At 40.9% G+C, this 22,360-nt stretch overlaps 1 protein-coding gene across 1 annotated transcript in view; it reads right to left on the bottom strand.

The window, feature by feature from the left end:
• The window catches only part of fras1 (Fraser extracellular matrix complex subunit 1), a 299,016-nt gene that overhangs the window by 87,171 nt on the left and 189,485 nt on the right, over window positions 1-22,360 (bottom strand). The window contains exons 22-28 of the mRNA XM_085476387.1: window positions 21,670-21,816; window positions 18,080-18,220; window positions 17,423-17,563; window positions 17,070-17,210; window positions 13,146-13,431; window positions 10,164-10,248; window positions 94-417 (exon numbers count right to left, since the gene is read on the bottom strand). Of these exons, the coding sequence (XP_085332513.1) occupies window positions 94-417; window positions 10,164-10,248; window positions 13,146-13,431; window positions 17,070-17,210; window positions 17,423-17,563; window positions 18,080-18,220; window positions 21,670-21,816 (1,265 nt within the window). The remainder of the gene's footprint in view (window positions 1-93; window positions 418-10,163; window positions 10,249-13,145; window positions 13,432-17,069; window positions 17,211-17,422; window positions 17,564-18,079; window positions 18,221-21,669; window positions 21,817-22,360) is intronic.

The following is a 22,360-nucleotide window of genomic DNA, read 5'->3' on the forward strand; positions in this document are numbered from 1 at the left end:
AGACTAATCTTATTAATTTAATATTTTTAAATCTATATATAAATGTCAAACATCAGGCATGAAGCATTAATCCTTCCCCTCGTTCCATCCTACCTTGTGGTGTATTTGGACTCTGAGCAGAATATTCTTGTAGCTGTGGCCGTCGTTGACCTGCAGCACCGCCCCGTCCTCTGCCCCCTCCGAGCCGTCGTGGATGTACTGAATCTGTTCCCGTGACAGCTCCTCCAGCTTGAATCGGCTGAGAGCGCGGTCGCTGTGGAGACGGGTCAGCCGGCCATAGCGGGGCGGCTCAAGCACCATGACCAGAACATCGGCTGCGTTGTCAGGGTCGTCGACCTGCAGGACCGACTTGGTGATGGTTGCCAGGCTGCCACGGCCCTCCACGGTAAGAGGAGAGAAGGTCACGACTCTCGGGGGCTGGGAAGGATTTTAAAAAACAGGAGGAACAGCTTTGAATATAACCTGACAGCTGTGAAGGACAGAGGTAGATTTGATTTAGGAAACATACAGCTTAGATACATTTTAACACTTCTAAAGGCTGATAGCAGAGGGGGATACAGCAGTTTACCCCAAACACACTCAAATCATCACATGATGTATTTTCTCCCAGAGAACTGGGACACGGGGGCTGTGCTGACGCCAAGGGAAATGAAGAAATGAAGGTAAGGCGGAGATGAAGCTGGGCGCCTCATTAAGCTGCACTCAGCCATACCTGGAGCCTCACCACAGATGGCAAAATGCTTCATCTTGCTAATAAAGCCATTTTAGGAGCACCAGCAGGACTGGGAGGCCTCACGTTGTAAACAAGAGCATAACTTTATCCATATTCTTCTTTACACTTTTAAAATGAACCGTTCTTCTTAAAAAAATAAAATCTATCTAGACTAGATGTCAAACCTCCACCTCAAAATAAAGCATATGTAAAAAAAACAACCTGCCATTGTTCTTCCTCTTTAGATGTAAGAAGTAAGGACAACTGGAGAGTGTTCACCTGATCCAACGGGGATATACACTCTTTACCACATGCACTTAAATGCTTTTCCAAACTACAGAAAGTATTACTTAAGTTTAGTGAGAAATCTACTCATAAACAGATGGTGAACAGCCTGAGATCACCCTCGGTGGACTAGCTCAGGTTCCACACGTACAACCCTGGTCTCGATATTTTTGACTGTAGAGATCTCTTCCTTCTCTTGGCTATGAGGAAATACACAACACTAGCTTTGTGCAGCTCAAAGCACTTAAAAATAGATCTGAACTGCACTCAGCAGGAATCCCAGCAGGAATCATGACTGGTTACTCAAAAACCCCACAAACCTTGTTTGGAGAGTAGGAACTATTTTCTTTCTGCTTAACCACACCCGACCCCATAACTAAGCATCACAAGTAAGAAAAGGGCTCTTTCTTGTTAATACACGATAATTTTCTTTTATTTGTTTTCTGTGGATGAATCAATAGAACAGACTTCTCGTGTGATTGAGGGTTAGTTCCCTCTTTCTTCCATAGGAATGTTTGGGTCCAATGTGAAATCCGATCATCTTTTGCATCTCACTTAAGATGTTTAATCACAACTTGGTCCTGCAGGAAGTTTCTTCCTGTTTCCTTTCCACTGTCTCCAAGTGCTTGCTCATAGGGTGCCGTCTAACTGTTGAGGTTTTCTCTGTATTACTGTAGGATGTAGAGCTGACTGTTGTTGTGAAACGTAATAAAAATGAAACTGAACTCCTCACATTTCTGTTTCCATAGGGGAAAATAAACCTAAACCTGTACTTAAAAAAGGAATCACAGATGCATGTTTTAATTTCCTGTGTTTAAGTATGTGACAAGGAAAACAACACAGCCAGGATGGTAAAATCTGGAAGCAAAACGGCTTGGCTAAAGTTCATTTTAATGCAATTTCTCCACAAAACATTTGTTAGCAGAGCAGCTTGGCAGGGACGAGGTACAGGTAGAGATGCATAGGCTGTCCCTGCGGAGATGCCAGTCTGCTGTGGCCTTAAATCAAACCGTTGTCAGGTACCGAGCTCTGAGCCGCTCAGCCTGACACAGGGCTTGTGTCCAATTCGCAGTGTTTGCCGGTGGTTGGCCGAGCTCCAGCTTTTTGGCATTACAGCAGCAACTTGAGCAAAGGGCAATGCATGAAACAAGCTGGCGCCAGAGAGAAGGATGACTTGTGGGAAAGTCATGCCCACACACTCCCTCTGTGTGTCTTTAAACCAAAGTGACCCCTGGTTGAAATTTCTAGACAGAGAACTGAAACAAAGCACAAAAACACAGGAGGCGCACGCAGTTATCTGCAGCCCCCTGCAAGGGGGCCATGTGCTGACAAATTTTTAGACGTCAGAGGAGTTATCTCCAAGAGACAGACAACTTATTCCTCAGGCGCACACCTTAATCCTGTGTCGTCATTTCTGCAATTCTCACAGGGGAAACAAAAGGTTTTGTGCTGGTGGGGGCTGAAATTGTGTATGTGTGTGTTATTATTTTTTAATCGTGCTAAGACATGCTAACGCATGAAAGGCAACCGGTAAAATCTCCTCCCTGAGGCAAACGAAAGCAAACATAGGCGCGCTGAGGTGGGAGGGCTAACCTTTCATCCTGCCCTTACAGGTGAAGTGAGGTTCATTTTTGGCAGAGCTGTCATCACCCACGAGGGCCCTTGGGGCTCTGCTGTACTTCAAGAAGATGGGAGAGGCTTTTTGTGTGGTTGTTTTTGAGTTTATTTCTCGTTTGTTCTTAATTTGTTTTGTTTTTCCTGCTGGATGGTGTTCATGGGGAACAAAGTGGAAGAATTTCCAAAGCAGCTTTTCTTTAGTGCTTTTGATGTGTCAAACCATCACAGCACAGACCACTGAACTGCAGTCTACCTGGACGTATGATTGCCTATAGTTTTGGCTCGGTTATATTTGGTCTTTTTACTGAATTTCAACAGAAAATAAAGGCAGACGGCTTATTGGTATTGACTGACAGCTAAGCGCGCTGCACAGCAGATACTGGACTCTTAGAAAGTTTTTTCAAAAGAAGCAGCCACTCCTGTCAGAGGGGGGGAGGGAGGCTATCTGCAGCTCAGATCTTTCATTCCTGAGGCTATTACATTCAGAGGCCCTGCTGGCTGGCGATCTGATAGGGATTTCAATTAAAAATGTATTTTATTTTGCTTTTAGCTACACAGAGAAGGCTGCATAAGCAGAAATCGTCTTGTTCTCCCTGCTGTATAGTCGAGTCAGTGTGCGGCGTAGTTTGGTTTTTCCAGCTCTGTATGGGACAAAATAAAAATTATGCATGAATAATAGGTGCAAGCCTCTGGGCTGCAAAAATAAAACAAATGCTTAAATTCCAAAAGCTGCAGTTCCTCTAATGACCACTGGAGGCAGAGCCCACAGTTTGGGGTGTTAACATGAAATAAAAATTAAATGCAGCCAGTTTCCTCCTGCATGACATTTTTCACACAGCTCACCTGTTTAAATGTTATAAATGTGTAAAGTAAGCACGGTCAGGAGCAGGAAGGGTTTCTGGCTGAGCTTCTGCTAATCTGAGTCACTAAACTGGATCTATGGACCATGTTTGTGCTGTTGGTGCTTTTTGGAGCAACATCTATCTGGTAACTGTCATGGCTTGCTGTGCATTAAATTTTACACGCTGTCCTGGAAGTCTGTGCTCCAGTTTTGACGCGTGAAATTCTCATATATTATGTCTATGCTGTACATTATGTGCGTCTGTGTGGTTTGTTCATACAATTTACGACAACAAAGCATTTGTTAAACTTGCTAACAAAGCATGCTAATGTTTGCACAATTATTTAGACGCTTGTGTTTGAATATGCTAACTTCTGTCCGATAAACACACAACCTGGTGATGCCCCTGAATGTGACTTCACAAATCGACAGGTGGAATCACACTAAAAGATCGCACCCATGGTCTGCTCTCAGTGTTGGTCTCTAGTCTCAAGTTCTTTCAGCATTTGATGTAGAACAGCCAGAAGATGTTGCAGTATCTTTCCCCCAGCCTTTTACACTCACAATAATCCCTGACCCCCCAATTGATTCTTCTGTTTATCAACAATCCATGATACTAACACAACGCTATCAGCGAGAGAGCCCTGAACACAGATCACCTCTGGATCCTCCGTGCTCAAGCTGAGTGTCTGCAGACCTCAACCGACCAACTACAGCTTGATTTTTACTAATGAAGAAGATGAACGGGCCTGTAGGATTGCACATTTCTACCTGTACTCATTCCTACACTAGAATCTGTTTATTTTTGACTGTAACATCTAAACATGTTAGTAAAAGAAAGGTCTTCAGTATATATTCTTTACTGGCATTGATATTTATCCAGATATGTTGGAGGATAAAAGTTCAGAGTTGTATTGTTAATTACACGGGCGATGTTGCAAAGCCATGCAAACGTAATGCAATAAATATTGTAACAGTAGCCTAACACTGCTTATCATTAATTAGAAAAACACACATTTTATGGCTGTAGTTTGTTCACTCAATGCAATTTGACCACTGCACTCTTTTGTCTAAATGTGGTGAGCACACAAACCAATGAATGATGAAGTCACAGTTGTTATGTCCATCTTTTAAATATAGTTTCTCGTGTGTGCATACTAACGCTCTCTCTGTGTAAAATATATTATGATTGTGATGATGAAGATAAAATGGAGAATGCATTCAGTATGCTCGCAATCAAAAAACCGTCCTGCACATCTCACCGTTTCTGCCACTGAAAGATTTCTTTCAAAGCTTGAAATGTTCTGAAACCACACTGACAGGATCTACTTTCTTTCAAAGAAAAATGTAGTGCACACAACAAAAACACTGAAAGTTACATCAGTGTATGTGAGTCGCTTTGATGTGGACTGAAAGGAGCAATCACCATGTTCCCTTCTGTCTCTCTGAAGAAGTTCAAATACTAAAAAATAGCGTATTGAGGTAATGTTCTTTCTTAGAAATGTATGTGAATTACTCCCAGAACAAAAACAGCAGGTAGCCGTCTGCACATCAGAAATATTGGAGACTGTGTGGGAGCATGAAAGCTGACCACGCACATACTTGCAGAAACTGTGCAAAGATAAGTCTTTCTTGGAAAATGAAAACTCAAATGCATCTCCATTAACAGCCTCTGTCCACTAATGCTTTTTCAGAGAGGGGGGTCAGTAGTCATCAGGAAAACATACACAAAAATGTTCTCCTTTGTAAGCATAAAGTCTATTTTTCATCATCTTTTTAAAACAGTAAATGCCACAAACACTGTTGTGTGTAGAGCAGGGCGATACGAACAAAAATATTTATCACGATATACATTTGAAAATTTGCAATAACGATATAACTGACGATATAATTGACACGAGACAAAACACTTTACGACTCCACAACTTTATTAGTGCAAAAAACCCCCAAAAAAACCATCAATGTATTTTCACTTAAACAAGCAGCTGTTTTTTATATCCATTAAGTTATATAAAAATTTAACAGTGCAAATGCAAATTCTTTGCTGACAGTTTAACCAAAAGACATTTCCATTGGAAACTGGCCGACATATCCTCAGCATAACCATGTATAATATCCACAAAACTTAAAAAGAGGTTATACACACACACACAATATGGTAATATTATGTTGAAGCACAGTACGTATCACTCCGCGAGGCTCCTGCCTACGATAGCCGTAATGCTCCGACAATCCATCAAGCGGTGCGGCTTCGTAGCTTAGCAAAGTCGTACTGAAACATCTGACAGATTTCCGAGCGCCGTGTACATAAAATCATTTCGAGGCCAGTAAACACAACCAGAGTTCATACATAAGGCACACGGGATTATAAGGGGCACTGTCGATTTTAAGAAAAATCAAAGGATTGATTTTAAGTGTGCCGTATTTTCCAAAAAACACAGTAATAACGACGGCCCGCTAGCATGCGCTACCAAAAATAGTGCTTTGTTGTGTATCTGACAGACGAAAGCTAAACCAGTTCCACACCACTGAAGTTGCAGCATTTTTACAAACCAGTTCTGGTTCATCTGTTTCATTCAACGATCCACTTTCGCTCTTCTCATTGCTTTTTCCGCCATGTGCGTATGAAAACAAAGGCACTGCGCATGCGCGTTTTACCCATATTCTATCGCCATATTTCATTTTCCTATCGTTGCCCAACATTATACCGGTATTACCGTGAACGGTATGATATGACCCAGCCCTAGTTGGGTGTAGGGCATTACTGTGCTATATTCTTTAATCACATTACAGTTACTAATCAAATAATCATTTTCATTTATTGCACAAAATAACAAGAATGCGATGGTTACAAACTGCATCCAGGCCAGAAACAGCCGTTCACTGCTGCTAACGTTGTGACATGGACTGTTTTCAAGCATCTGTGCAGACGGCAGAGTAACATAAAGCAACACAAGGAACACGGAGCGACGTTATTTAAAAATGAGCGCATGCTGAACCCGGCCCAGCAGCCAGAGCCCGATCTTCAGCAGCTAAGAGTGATGAGCAGTCAGGCTTGTACCGCTGTAGCCTCCAATTATACCCCATCCTGCTTCTATAGAAGAATCAATCATTGTTTTCTAGACCCTTTAACAACATCTTGTAGTAGCAATATTGGCAAATAGAGCTTGTAGTAAACAGGGGGAATAAGGGAGGTATTAAGGAACTTCCTCTCGGCTCATTGGTTTGAAGAAAAGGCATCACGGTGCAACAATCCTTTTAATCAACAATCCTTTTAATCTTTGCTTGAAACACCATAAAAAGGGTTTTATCCATAAGTGACTTGTTATTTTCAGTTACATTAATATAATATTGCTTTAACTTGTTCATTTTATTTGGGATTGAGTACTGTATTTCTAATGATGTTTATTATTTGTTGAAAGTACTGTTAAAGCTGCTTCTCTAAGCTGTCAGTATAGACTTCTGACTCGTGCAATAATATGTTTTTTCAAATTGTTGTATTATTGCTTTCTTTTGCATCGCTACATCCTAAAGGTGACTGTGGAGGCCACCTAAGTGCAGTGAACCCATTCTCAAGTTGAAGAAACCCACTTGAGATCTGCTGGAAGCAGCCATCAAAAGATGTGGTCATAAAGGGATGGAGATGGTCAGAAACAATACTCAGGTGGGCTGTGGTATTTAAATGTTTAAATGATGGTCAGGTGGCATTAAGGGGCCCAAAGTTTCTCAGTAAAATATCCCTCACACATTACACAACCAACACCAGCTTAAACTGGTGATCCATCACAGGATGAATCCATGCTTTCATGTTGTTTGCAAGAAATTCTGATGCTACCATCTGAATGTCAAGACTCATCAGATCAGGTGTTGTTTTTCCAGTCTTCTGTTGTCTAATTCTGGTCAGCCTGTGTGAACTATAGCCTCAGTTTCCTGTTCTGAGCTAACACCAGTGGCACCCAGTCTGGTACTCTGGATACCTTAATCTCATCTGACCTCTGAAGCCTAAATAAAACACAGGTGGGACAGACAATAACAAAGGAGAGAAGACAAAGACAGGAAGTAAAAACAGAGTAAAAGGTGAAGCAACTATGGCAACAAGACAGGACTTGGAAACTTGAAAGATGAAGACAAGATAGCAGATGGCAACATAAGAAATATCCGAAAGAGTAACCAAACATTTCAAATAAACACCAGATAAGAACCCAGGCCATGTCACACTTTAAATCGCTTTCTTCAGGGTGGTAAATATGTAACATAATGGATGACTTTTTAATAACAGTAATAACTTTTATATTGACTCCAAACACTTGTCACAAATTTTATACCAAAGAACAGGATATCTGGCCTCATCCTACACCTGCTTATAGTCAGATAATAAGTTAACCAGAACTAATTTGCACTGCTGAAGAAAGCAACATAATTATATATCGTTATCATAAAATGATAATCATCTGCTGCAGACATTAATTAATTTTGCACTGGTAGAAAACTAGTGGAGTGCCAGTCAAAACACAGACACACACAAATTCCTGCTAATGTTGTATGAGAAAGCAGATAAGATTGCGTAATTGCGAAGTCAACCAAAACAGACTCAAATGCAGCACCACCACTCAATCACCGTCTGCAAGCGGCCCCCTGAGCTCAGTGTCTGCAACATTCATTTGCCTGGGGGCAGATTTAATAGAGCGGTTACGCTGTACTGGATAAACACCAAACAAGGACACACTAAAAAACGTTTAAAATCCTCATTTAAGGTTTTAGGAGACTGTCAGACACAAGAAAAATGTCCTCAAGTGCACGAGTAATTCTTTTATCATTAATATTTATAATAAAAACAAAAAGGGATTTTGTTTGGAAGACTGTAGCATACACGGACCTTTGTGAGACATTTTAACTTCTTTTAACTATTTCTCCATAAACAGCGAGTGCAGTAATGCAGGTACCACACTGACCCATCAACTGTTCTCAGAGAGGGCATGTTAATCCCTTGTTTCTCATTATTTTCTAAAGCTGTGCCAAAATCAGAGGTCAGCTTGACATCAATAGAGGCGTGCTCTCAGGCTGACATTGGCCGATCACCGGGGCTTTACTCCGCAGAGAGAGAGCCTCAAAAATAGTGAGAAATGCAGATCAGCTGGGATGATGCAGCAAAATGAGAGACAGGCTCACTCTAAAATATGAGCTGACAGATCAGATTAAATGTGGCTGTCTGCTGTTTGAGTGGTCGTGGAGTGAGAGGCTGCAAATCTCACATTTCTTAGCAGTATATGCAATAAACATGTAATATAAATAATATTATTAAAGCTTAAACAGGCATCAGAAAATCTACAATAACATTTCAACAGGTGAGTTTCTTGAATGTTTCAGATACATCTGCAGCTCCTCTGCTGAACTGACTGCTTGTAGTGCTCAAAGATGCTTTTATACAATGAACCCATTCAGACAAGCGCTTTTTCTACACTTGACTGATTTCTATCTAACGTTCACACACTGATGGAAGCAACCGAGAAACCTGCTCTACCTCCTGAGCTACAGATCCAACCGCCTAAAAAATGACCTGCAACCACCAACGTTTTCCTGGATGCAGGGAGGCCGTTGTCCTACTTTCACTCTAATACGACTGAGCCTTAAACTAACTACATGTACCTAACTGTAGGATGGCGGTATCCAGTTGACTCGTCCTGTATGACATTAACAAAAGTTAGTATAGTTTTTATGTGCCAAATGTAATAAGGAGACCCACTGAGATTTTGGACCACACCTTTCTTTAGAAATATGTTTTTCCTCCAGATAAATGATCGTCTGTCACTCAGGAGGTAGAGATTTCTTGCTACTAACTTCAGTCCTTTGTCAAGATACTGATTGCTAAATTGTGAGGTCTGCGGCGTGGCTGAGGGGGAGGCGGACGTACCTGAGCAGCATCCGCAATCTCGCCTCGCTGGCTTAAAAAGAATGAACTAGGTCGTGTTGTTGTTGGTGATGTGTGTGGGCTGTAGTTGAAAAGCTGGATGCAGCGGATGCTCATGTTATTAACGTAACTGCCGCAAATTTCTTTGTAAAAGTGATTCCGATGTTAAACGTTAGTTCCCCGTGACTTTTCTGCCAGGTAACTTGCGCCCCACCTGTCAGAAACTCTAATCCATGCAGCTAAATCAAATGATTTAGGTTCATGAATGTGGCTTAGAAAAGGTGCTTTGGGTGGTCTGTTGAAGTATATATGCATCACTGCAAACAATACCCCACACTCAGGTGCCCACAGATTGGACGACACTAATCTTTGAATCCTGCTATAATTTTAATCCAAACAACAAACCTGTAGAGTTTCATGAATGCACCTTGCACAGCTGCTATCGCTAATGCCATCATATTGACAAAATCTCTCCAAACTCACTGCTCAGTCAAAGTCAGGCCTCACATTTCCACAGTCCTCAAACTGGAGTCTTTTCTCTCTGCGGTAAACTTTCTCAACAAGGACTAAAGATGACAGAACAAACAAACCTCTACATTTCACACTGAACTAAATTTAGAAACAAATGTGCCCCATGTAACGTCACTACATTGGTCTGCAACGTGGAAACAGCAACCTTTATTAGATATCTGGATTTGTAGCCTGAAGAACAGATTTATGATACAGCTTTTTTTAATGGCACTTTCAAGTCAGTTCATTTCTCAGTAAATAAAGGAGAGTTGAAGGAAATGTCTTCTTACCTGCATGGACACGGCTCGGACTTGAATTGTTTTCGGTTGGGAAAACAGCTGGGGATCAGCAACACGCAAGGTGAACTCACCGCTCCTGCAGGAAGACGAAGAAAGGGGAACTCTTAAATGAAGACAAATCTTGGAGTAGGGAGACTAAATTTCACCATCCCTTATTTCTGAAATTGCCTTAAAAACTGCTTTAAAAATGTGACAGGCACAGCATGCTACCCTCAGTCCCGTGAGGGTAGCATGCTGTGTTGTCATTAGACCTGATCACCTGTGAGTTATCTGTGGGAGTGGAGGTGAGCTATCACAAACACACAAAAGCCCACCTGCTCACACACTCATCATCATCAATGTGCCCCCCCTACACTGCTGCCTTACCATATTCCAAGCCAAGGCTTATTACCCACAACTCCCCAGGGCTGCAGCTGGGAGACATCCAGAGAGTCTGAAGATCAAATAACCGAGCGGGTTGTTTGTTTTAGTGACAGAAAGGAAAAAGCCAAGTGCTTAGGTGCTTTTTGGACTGCAGTAGCATCTTTGAAAGTTGCTGACAAAAGTCTGCTGAAGGTTGTTTTCCTAATAGTTTTAACCGTCATGGTCCTCTGGTCCATGTGTTTCTAGTTTCTCCTGCCTCACTGGCACCACGTTTGATGCCAGTCTTCACATGCTCACCCATCTCGTTTTGGTTTTACTTCCTGCTTTTGGTCTGGACGTCTCTTCCTGCAGAGATGCTGAGATGTTCTCAAGCTAGTTGAGAGAAATAATCCCTGACTTACTGCCAGTAAAAACACACCAAACTGCAGCTCTAAAGTGAAACAGCCACAGAAACAGCCCAGATACACGTAAAGTATGGAGTTATATTAAAGTAACAGAATATATTTCTGAAAAATAGTCGCTGAAGTTGTAAATCTCATTTTCTGTGCAGAGTGTTGCTGTTGCTGGTACATGTCTTCACTTCATTATAGATGAGAGAAAGATTTTTTTTTAAAATGCAGCCTTGAGACAAGTGGAAAGGCTTCTGATCAGTAGTAAAGTCTACCACTCAAAGAAATAAAATTCATTTTTTGTCAGCGTCTTGACCCATGGCATGTTTTTCAAAGGCACTCGTGAATGAAAATAACTCATTTTGAAAGCTCAAAAGAGTTTGTCTGTAACAGCAATCAACATTTAATCTTTTTATTCATCATTCGTCCATTTTTCCCCACCATCATCTGAACGCAGCACATGTTTTTGGGTTTTTTTCCTGATGGACACATCTCCTCTTACGGGAATTAAAACCTGTTACCATGTGCTTGCTGTTCTGGGTCTACAGCCGTCATCCTCTGCTTGACATAATTTGAAAAATATGGCAGATTTAATCTCATTTGGAGTTTTACATTTTTCTGTCTCCATTAATCTAATGGCTTAAACCTGTACAGAGGATCACATTTTGCTAATTCACTGGCATGCTGCCATTTTAGGCCTAACCAGCTGAGTCAGGATTGACCAATATGACTGCTCTGTCCATTCAGACTGAGTGAGTGGACATCTGTCCCAAACACAGCGACAGAGGGGAGGCTGCAGAGAACAATGGGCAACATTTCTCACCCATTAACATAAGACTGCCTTTTGATTTTCAGCTGCTTTGTTTTCCTTTTAGGATGTCAGGGGTCAGCGCTCTTTAATGTCTGCTTTCTGCTGTCTACACGTATCTGCAGCCTCTGTGATTCCCGGCACGGAGTGCACTCAGACTGGGGTCAAACAGAAAGAAATGCAGATTATGCAAATATGACCACATTAACCCAAACATGTAAATGTAATGCATCTCACATCCATGTTCAGGTTAATAGAAATGAACTTTGGAGTCAAGAAGCAGCATAAATCAAACAGGAAACTTTGACAAGGAATGAAAAATTAAATGTCAGGATAGTCATTAATGAGAAGGAAGGAGATGATGAGCTTAAAGGGATAGTTTTATCCACAGTTTGGGATAAGCTAACAGTTATAGTGATCAGGTCAGAAAGGTCTGAGGAGTCTAAGGAGACATGCACAGACCTCCCAGACACCACCTCCAGTAAGTCCTGGATTTACCCAAGATGCATTCTGGTCATCAAAGGAAGCTCATGTCTGCTGCGTATCCACAATCTGATTCTTTTGGTCACACCCACAGTTCACAGCCACAGGTGAAATGTAGATCGGCCAGTAGACAGACAACCTCACATTACATCCAGCTCTCTTCACCACAACAGACCAGTACAGAATCTGCATTTCCCACTGCACTCAACCCTTGAATAAGACCCTGAGGTACTCAAAGTTCTCCACCTAGGCCAGCAAGTGGAGGAGTGTCCACCCAGCTGAGACCCACCTGAATCTGGAGGTCATCACTCAATGACGCCAACACATCCAGGTTCTACTAACCGATGTTAAATTGTTAAGTCACGTTAGGCTCGCTAAGATATCTTATTACCTTTAATTTCGAGTTAATTGTTTTTGCACATAAAAAAATGCTTGAAAAAACCAGAAAGAACTACAAAGACAAAGAAATATCTTGGTACCATTTCATCTAAGATCTGTCGTTTAATCGAGGTCGGCTAAATAATCCCTGTGTGTGTGTTATCTCTGGTTTTGCACTATGAATTAGTCCTTAGTCCTGTCACTGTCTAATGCCTCTTCCACCAAAATAAATCCTTATTACTTGGTGGGACTTTTGGGACAGCGGAGGCACAAAGTAAAGATATAATCAGAATGATCATGAAAACCACCCAGAACAGTAGAAGCAGTCCGTTAGATTACGTTAGGTAAGATTTTTGCTGTACATGGATGGAGTTACAAAATTGCACACCTTGGCAAAGCAGTGCCTGCCACCCAAAAATTCATAAATTATTGTTAAACAAGTATAAGTATAGTAGCTCTGTGACTGAATACGTCCAAGTATTGTGTCAAACTCATGTCTGAGAAAAATAATTCCAGGCAAAATACAGAAAAAGTTTTGTCCATCTTACTGACCTGTCTTTGTCTCTCTGGTATTGGAATCGGACCCGTCCGTGCCTCAGCTCTGCCCACGTGAACGTGTCGTCCTTCTTTATTTCTCGGCCTCCCGTCTCTTCGCCTTCTTCCCCTCTGAACAGGACCAGCCGTCCGTTACTCGGCTTCTGAACAAGCTGAAAGATCAGCTGCTCAGACGGACTGTCTGGGTCTTTCACCTGCAGCAGGGTGGGGAGCAGCGGGGCAAAACCATCAAAGGGAACCAGCAGGGACCCGTTGACATGGAGGGCAGGTGTGTGGGCGTTCACTGAGAGGACCAAGAAAAGAAAAACTCAAATCAATAACCTCATTCAAGCCAAGCTGGTGGAACACAAGTAAATTCTCTTACAGTGCATTTTAGATCCTTCTTGTGAAATACACAACAAATAGCAAACTTTCTTATACCTGTGGGGAAATTCATCGTCACGGATCCTCCAAAACAAGATTAAAGCAAAACTGGATTGTCAACGAGTATTTTTTAATAACAGAATGGGAACTTGGAAGGTAAAATAATCAGAAATAGAAATACTGAGTAGTTTAATCCATGCACAGCATCAAAAGTACATTTGTGAACGGTTTACTGAAAAAAGCCATCAAAGTAACTGGACTAATAACCAGTGTACAATAATAATTTGGTTTAAAAAAGCATCCAATTATCTTCATTAATACATTTTAATGCCTTCTTTAAATATCTGTTGGCATGGAGTTGTAGTCGGTCGGCGTAGAGGTTGAGAGGAGGTTATAAACTGAAAATGAAAAAAGTGTGTGTGGGAGAAATGGCAGACATATCACGAGTGAGACATCTCGGCCTTGGCGTGGCATTTTAGAAGTTGGCTCTAATTGGTGCTGACTTTGTTGGGGAACTTTTTAAAGATCAGCTCTTTTTGAGATGCCACCCTAATCTCATTATACCTCCCGTAATGATGCCAGCAGGCGTGCTTAAATCTCAAACTCTGGGCCATGTAATTATACTTCCAAATGAGAAGAAGTCTATAATTTAAAGCAATAGTTCCTGAACTTTTTTTTTTAGGGGGGGCTGCCAATTTTTTGTTTTTAAAGAGCAATTTTTTCTCCGTTTTACTTCATTAACGTGTGGATTAGCTGAAGGCAAAAAATGTTCATTATTTTACAAGAAAACGCATTTATCAGAAAGTGCGTGATAATATATTCCTTAATTATAAATATGCTTTGTCACTTTTCATTAAGAACTACAGTCTGCGCCTCAAGGCCTCGGGCATTTCAGCCTGCGGGTTGTTTTAAGATAAAAGAGGAAAAAAATTAAAGTACAAACTCTTTTAACATCCTAACTCTGCAGACAAAGCCTCCCCAGTCTTATTCAGGAGGACCAATTAAAAGTCACCAACAGGAACCTTCTAATTTCAGACAGATGTTAGCAGTCTTAGCTTCCAGTATCTTTATATTTGACCTGCAAAGACTTACATTTGTTATCAGTTTTCAAATTTGACTTCATAAGATGAAGTTCTATAGACCTTTTTCACTTCTGGATAGAGTCTGATTGATAGTTTATTTACGTTCGTCAGTGACTGAGAAACACAAATTAAATCAAGAGTTTTGCTGGGATCTCAGCAGATCAGCTGATCTCAGTGCCAGTCCACATCAGCTGACACTTCTATATATCCACCAGCTCTCTCATACAGAGAACACTATTTATGTAGCTTAGCTTGCCTACTGCACACTGAAGCTCATGCGAGCGGTATCTGACGTATTCAATGGCATAATCTCTTATCTTACTTCTGTTCTCACTCCTCTGGTTTTCAATGCATGGAAGGTTTTTCCTTTCAGTAACAACCACCTGTAATATTTAGGCCCTCTGCTAAAAGTAACTGAGATTTTTTTATTCAATCTTAAATACTTTTTTATGAACTGGTAAAAAAGAAAACCAGGAGAATGTCTTCTATTATATTACCACAGACTCTTTGGTTTAACTGTGAATGGACCGATCATAGTAACTCCCAAAAGATTTTAAAAACGGGAAAAACTGACATGGAAATAAAAAATTTTGGTCCTGACTCATGTTAACATGGTCTTTATGTTCCAAACATTTAATTGCGATCACAAATTCTACCTGCTGAAAATATATAACTGGTCTGCTTGGTTGTGAGTTTCTTTGTGAAAAATACAATTGAAGCCTTTAATATGTTCTGATATATTACTAATACTATATTACAGTTGCTATGACCTTTATCTTCAACTGGAATCACTGTATCTGTTCTTTTTTTTTTTTTTCAAAATAGCTGTTGTGAGCAATACTGCATTTATTTATTTATTTATTTATTTCTCTCCTTTTTTTTTATCATTCTCCCTCAGATATTTTTATTAAAGTTTCTGGATCCAATTTTACAAAAGACAAATTGAACAAATGCCGTTTTCTTTTTGAAGAACATAAAACAATATGAAACATACACTCCCACCTCATGATTATAGAAGTACCAGTGGGTGTACAAAAAGAAAGGGTCGAATCTAATAATACGAATAGTAAACCCTGGAGTACAAGATAGCAGTTCCTGAGTGTACAAGAGAGATGTGGAGAGTTTCAGAGCCCACACCCCCACACAGACACAGAAAAAACAAAACACAGAAACCAAAAAAAAAACAAAACACAAACATAATGAGTGGTCAGCTTAGTTGTAGAGATAAGTCAAATCTGTAAGAGAAAAGAAATATGTATAAAGTAGGTAAGTAAATGACATCATAAGGCGCAGGCACAATAGAGTCCATATACTTAAACATAAACATCTTACTTAAGCATAAGATAAAATAAAATAGAATAAAGTCTGAGCTAGCTAATTGGGAGTGTTGCAAGACCGCAAAGTCTGAACATGGTCAAAAAAGGGTTGCCAGGTCTTAAAAAATTTGGCCATAGACCCACGCAGAGTGAATTTAATCTTTTCGAGTTTGCTAAAATGCAAAGCGTCTCTGATCCAGATTTCCCAGGATGGGGGAGAAGGGGACTTCCAACATAACAATATTCTGCGTCTTGCCAATAAGGTGAGAAATGCTACCAGATCCGCTTGGGGCGTCGGCAAGACAACTGTATCAGGAAGAACCCCAAACAAAGCAGTTAAGGCCACAGGTTGGAGGGTTAGCTGGATGATCTTTGATAAAGTCAGAAAAATATTAATCCAGTATTGTTTGAGGGATGGACATGACCAAAACATATGTATTAGAGAGGCAGGTGTTTGATGACAACGGTAGCAATCAGGGCTAAGGTTGGGGTATATTTGAGCTAGTCTGGCTTGCCAAATTTGAAACACATCACACCGATGTGTCGGTGATCTGACCACAGTTCAGCATTGAGCTGCACAAAGTGACTGAGGACTGCCAATGACAAAACTGCTCACTGAGTCGAGTGTGTCACAATAAAAGCACCACTGCGACACAAAAGTACGAGCTGCTGGTGACATTTGTTGCTGTGCAACTTCAAACTGACAACACGTTTTACTGTATAAGCTTTATTTTTGGAGGGACATTAACATTTTGCAGCTTAACCTCCTCCACAGCATCACACACTTTTTCTGTTAGCAATGTAAATTTGCTTTTATGTAATATCTTGTGGTCATTTGCATTATTTATGTGGGCATCTTTAGTTTATTTGCATATAAGAAAAAAGCTCCCACTGGTACAGTGCTTGATACATGATGCTGTGCTCAGTATAGAAACCTCCCAGCTGAGAGAGAGAGAGTGACCTGGACCTAACCCAAGCCTCCCAGTTTGGCTGCAGAATTCACCTACTGTTGGTCTTTAAACTGTATTTATGCAATTCTTCTTATCAGAATTAACAGATTTGAAGTCTGGGAGCTTTCTATCAATAAATTAAAGGACTTTTCTGCTATGTAATGATAACTGTTTGCAGTTTTAAAACCAACATAGGCATCATGTTATCACCGTGACAGGTCCTGGTCTTCTGGTCTGCATAGTATCCATGTCCACAGTCAGGAGTGCAGTATCCTTCCATGAGGTAGGTCTGATTACGACAAGCTCTGCAGAGTCCGTTCCCGTCGCAGAGCACGCAGTCGGACGAGCAAGCTGAAGGAAAAGATCCAAATTATTCAAATATTATTCAAATTAGAAAAATGCTTCTTTTTGTTTTTACACAAGTCTTCAACTTTAAATGTTTTAAATGTCTATTATAAATTTATTTTTCAAACTAAATTAATACTCTGATCTTCATAGAAACAGTCTTTAAAAGTCTATCACTACATATAGAAATAGAATAAAAAGAAGATGTATATTCTTACATTTGCAAGCTTTGGAAGATGCATCCAGGAAGTAGTTCCTGCCACATTCGAGCACACACTGGCCGTGCAGCGTGGCGTAGGGAGGCTGGCATTCCTGGCACTGTCCAGGACCTCGACAGTCCAAACAGTGATCATCACAGCCTGCCACAGACAGCAAAACATTTGAAAAAAACAGTGATATAGTAACTGAGTTAAAGACATTATTTATTTTATCACCAGATATTTTCTTAATGTGTTTTTTGGCTACTAGCACCGGTGAAAAAAGTAACATGGAGTCACACAGAAGCTGTATTACAGACTGATTAATGCACACATGCATTAATCAGTTTGCTTAGGCTTGTATGAATGTGTGTGACTGAGTGAATGAGGCTTGCTGAGAGTAGAAAAGTGCTATACACCAGTCCATGCAGTTGATTTGGCCAGTTCATACAACTTCTACATATAAAAGCTCTTTTAAGGAACCTTTTAGTTCAGCTGCTGCTGATTATCTGCTTTATTAAGATTGGCTGCGTTAGCAATCGATTAGGAAAAACAACTTCAAATGGACACAAATGTACAAACAACAGTGTAAAAGCCCAGAGGAAGCTCTTTGTGCAGCTACAATAGCACCGACTGCATGTGAAGTGGGTCAATTTATCTGCTTTTTGTTGGACTGACCGAGGCATCTGTCTCCATCCCGATAGGAGCCAAAGGAGCACCCCTGTGTGCACACTCCCTCCTGCAACACGTAGGCCTCCATGCATTGCAGGCAGTCAGTCCTCAGGGGGCCTTTACAGGCATTGCAGCTCCAGTCACACTCTGCAAACAGGATGGACGGTAGCAGAAAAGGAGTGAGAGGAGGAGGTGTACGTGCGTGTGTGTGTTGGGACATTGGGATTAGAAGTGAGGGGATTTTAGAGGTGAGAGCAAATAGTGAGAACAGAACAGAAGAGAGGGAGGGCGAGAGACCAAAAGAGATTAATCAACTTTTTTTTCTCTATAGGATTGATTTTAAAGCCATTTGTGCTTCTTTCTCTCTCATCACCTGCACATCTGTTGTTTGTCCTGTGCACAATTAATACAGGCACGAAAATGAAGCACAGTTGGGACTCTTCATGCTTGTATGACCTTCTACATTTGTATTAAACCTGAAGATGAAACTAAGCAGGATATACAGTTTGTAGAGCAACTACACATACAGTGAAATGCTACATTTTCTTAAAACGTATCAAATATACAAATTAGCCATAACTGTAGCCCAGAAAACTTCTGAACACATCAAGCTGAACTCTGAAAAAGGGACACATGTCAGCGAGGCGACTGGTGTCTGGGCATTAGTGCCGTTCATGTGAATCAGTGAAGTGGACCTGGCACCATCTTTGTGGTGTTGGTGTCTTTCAGATCACTTTAAACGAAACGATCTGAGTAATAGCACGGCTTTGTGCTTGGTCCAAAACGTTTTTCTTCCGTTTTGGTTCTAGTAATTGATAGTCTGCTGAGAACTCCAGCCTTTCATCCACAAATCACCTCAGTCTTCAATAAAACAACACAGTGATCCAGTATGCTTTACAAACCTATGGCTAATAACATGGTGGCAGCGTCCTTCCTTAAATATACAGCATGCAGCTGAGATGGATGTTTGGACCTCCTGCTGTGATGCTAAGTTAATTAATATTCTAATTTCCTCATGCAAGTTTTCCTTGGGGTCAATCTTTGATTTTTTTGTTTATATTATGGCAATATATATATATATTAGAGATGGACCGATCCGATATTACGTATCGGTATCGGTCCGATACTGACCTAAATTACTGGATCGGATATCGGAGAAAAATAAAAAATGTAATCCGATCCATTAAATATCACGAAAGCACCTCACAAAACTTGCAACACTCCGTAACTCGCCTCAGAACGTCGGAGCAGTATGCATCACGTGATAGAGCAGCTGTGGCATGCGGGACCTGTCGGTGGTCTGGATAGCATTTGGAGCTTCGCTAGCAACCTGGCATTTCATCTCCGACAAAGTTATCCCCGAGAGAAGTAAAGCAAGTGTGTAAGTCCATCTCTGAATGTTTGTAAAGCATTCCCACGTTAAGCTTAACGAGCGACTGCCTCTCGCTCTCTGGCTGCTACTTCAATCGTGAAACTGCTAATGATCAGCTGATCGGCTTTTCTGTCGTGAGTCTCTCTTGTTTGTTTTTGGTCCACTTTGCGCCAGAAAGAGGAAACCAGCGGCTGAACAACAGCAGAACGTTTAAGCTTGATAAGCTGTTGTTACAATTTATTTAATATTACTTTCTACACCAGGATCTTTTTCTACGTAGCTGACGCTGGTAACTGTGCAGGGGCGGATCTAGCAAAGTTTAGCCAGGGGGGCCGATAGGGCATTAACAGGGAAAAGGGGGCACAAAGACATACTTTTCTTTCTTATTCTCATTTAAAATGTCTAGCTTTTAATAAATAATTATCTGACAGCCAAAGTTTTAATTTGATGTAAAATGAATAGAAGTCAATTACTGTATATAGTGACTATTAAGTCTAATATATATACCCTAGTAAGCTATAGTACATTTTCCTTTGGGAAGGTACCATCTGTGCAGTCTGCAATTTTGTTGAAGAAAGATGTTGAATCTATTTAATATTTCTTGAAAAATAATTGATTTCTGTGCATTTTTTTTCACACTGCATCAAATTAAGGTTGATTACGTTGATTAAGCATCATGAGGTGGAGCGTGAGGGGTGGTTCCCTATTTTTTATTTATTTATTTTTGTTGTTGCTGGGAGTTGGAACCCTATTAGTTAGGTTGCTTAATATTTACGCTAAGTACTCTTTAAAATACCAGAATAGGGAGGATGGTGTAGGTCTAAGTTTATTAGATTGATCAGTATTGCTGAACTATGAAATATTTTTTTTGTATACAGGTATAACAGAATAGCTTTAGTGTAGTTGTTGTTTTAAACTTGAGTATGAACTTGCAGACTTGCAAAATGCAGCAAGATATTTTAAAAAACAGTTTTGTTGATTAAAAAACACTATATCGGATTCATATCGGTATCGGCAGATATCCAAATTTATGATATCGGTATCGGTATCGGACATAAAAAAGTGGTATCGTGCCATCTCTAATATATATATAATATATATAATTTCGTCATTTTGTTTAACAGCCACCATGAAAACTAGTTCATCTCTTAGTCTGTCTTCAGCATCTACCTTTGTTTTTAGGTGATAGTGGGAGGCAAACGGTGGGATCTGAGATGTAAATGAGGGATTTCTCAGTGGACAAAGATCACTGATAAAACCAAACAAATGTAGGTTTTGGTAGTGCTTAAGGGTTTGTAAGAGACTCTCTCTGAGAACTTTGAAAGCTCCCCCGAGGCTGTGAAATGAAAGCTCCCAAAGTTTCTCGAAGCTGTTTTGGTTTTTGAGAGAGCTGATAGCCGTGGTGCTTTTAACTCTCTGGGTGCATCTAACCCTAACCCTAACCCTAACCAGGGGGGTAAACACCATCATGAGCTGGATGGCTAAAAACCACCTGTCTAAGTGGGAGGCGCTGCTCGCTGGCTCAGAGGGAATCAAAATGTTTATTTAGCCCGGAGCAGCTAGCTTAGCTTCTAATCCCATAACAGACATGTGCAGTGTTGGTTCAGCCTCTGGGACCGGTTCCTTTGGGCCCCCGATACCTGGAAAACCCTTACTGCACTGGACTGAATCAGTGATAAAGGGTGATTTCCGCTTTATGTGAAATAACTTACTGTGAATTAAAGCATATGGTACATCAGCGTAACAACAGTCATGGGCTGAAATTAAATCTTATGCAGTCATTATTCTTTGATCCGGAAAAAGGAAAACGGATAAAAAACACATTTTCACGTGTCTTATTATTGAGTTCCAGCCTGAAAAAATGCAAGCAAGGCTGATTAGTGGGTATTTAAATATATAAACAGTGGTGAAAAAAGGGATCACTATTCACTCAGGCCCGGGATCCCCTGAGGCTCATGCATCAATGTCTCTGTGCACAGGAAGATGTAATACTGAGTTAAAATGCACACACAATGTGTAGCATTTGCATACCTGGTTCTACAGTTTATTACTTGATTGATGGAGCCTATAAACTCAATGTAGCACAGTACACTACATGCAATATGGATGAAGAGCAATTTACGAATATCATAAAGGGTGCACTGCATATCCTCATTATTAATCCCCCTTGCCTCACTGCACCAGTGCATTTTGTGTGAGGTTGTCAGGCGACTTGGCAGCGTACCTCTGCAGGTGCGGGTCGTGGTGTTGAGGTAGTACTGATGGGCGCAGCTGTCGTACTGGCATTCTCCGAACAGCAGCACCTTGGCCGGGTCACGGCAGGACGTACAAACCCCGGGCGTCTCGCACGTCAGGCACTGGCTGTCACATGCTGCAGAGAACAGAAAAGGTTGACGGACTAGTGAGGAAAATGTGAAACACCAGCCAACACCATAAACTGCCTGAATGTGGCTGTGTCGGATGCATCGATTGCCAAAATTCCTCCTAAACACATGAATGTGAGGTTAATAAGTGATTCTAAATTGACCTTGTGTGTCTGTAATAAGGAGGCAGTCTGACCAGGATGTACCCCACCTCTCGCAGCTTAAAGAGGCCCTCACAACACAAACAGAACTGAAGGAGTACTGAGTAATTAAAACACCAACTAACTGCACTTACTTGTTCATTGAGTCTGGGATCTGTCTGTAAAATGTAAAAATATCGTCTTAGCATTCTTTCGGTGTTGATGGCCTGTTTTCATGACTACCTACATCACTTTCCCACCGGCTTCTCTGCTTCACTCATTACTTTCAGCGTATATTCCACTGACTCACCATTCATTTTCTGACACACCGTCTTTGTGAACTTTCACTAAACTTTTGTGCCATGAATGGTCCTTTTTGTTTGTGCCTGTTTTCGCCCTCTGCCCACTCTGT

Source organism: Copadichromis virginalis, linkage group LG12 (assembly GCF_057382275.1).
Source record: "Copadichromis virginalis isolate Kocher_CV1m ecotype Utaka linkage group LG12, C_Virginalis_male_GT1.1, whole genome shotgun sequence".
NCBI classification, from domain to species: Eukaryota; Metazoa; Chordata; class Actinopteri; order Cichliformes; family Cichlidae; genus Copadichromis; species Copadichromis virginalis.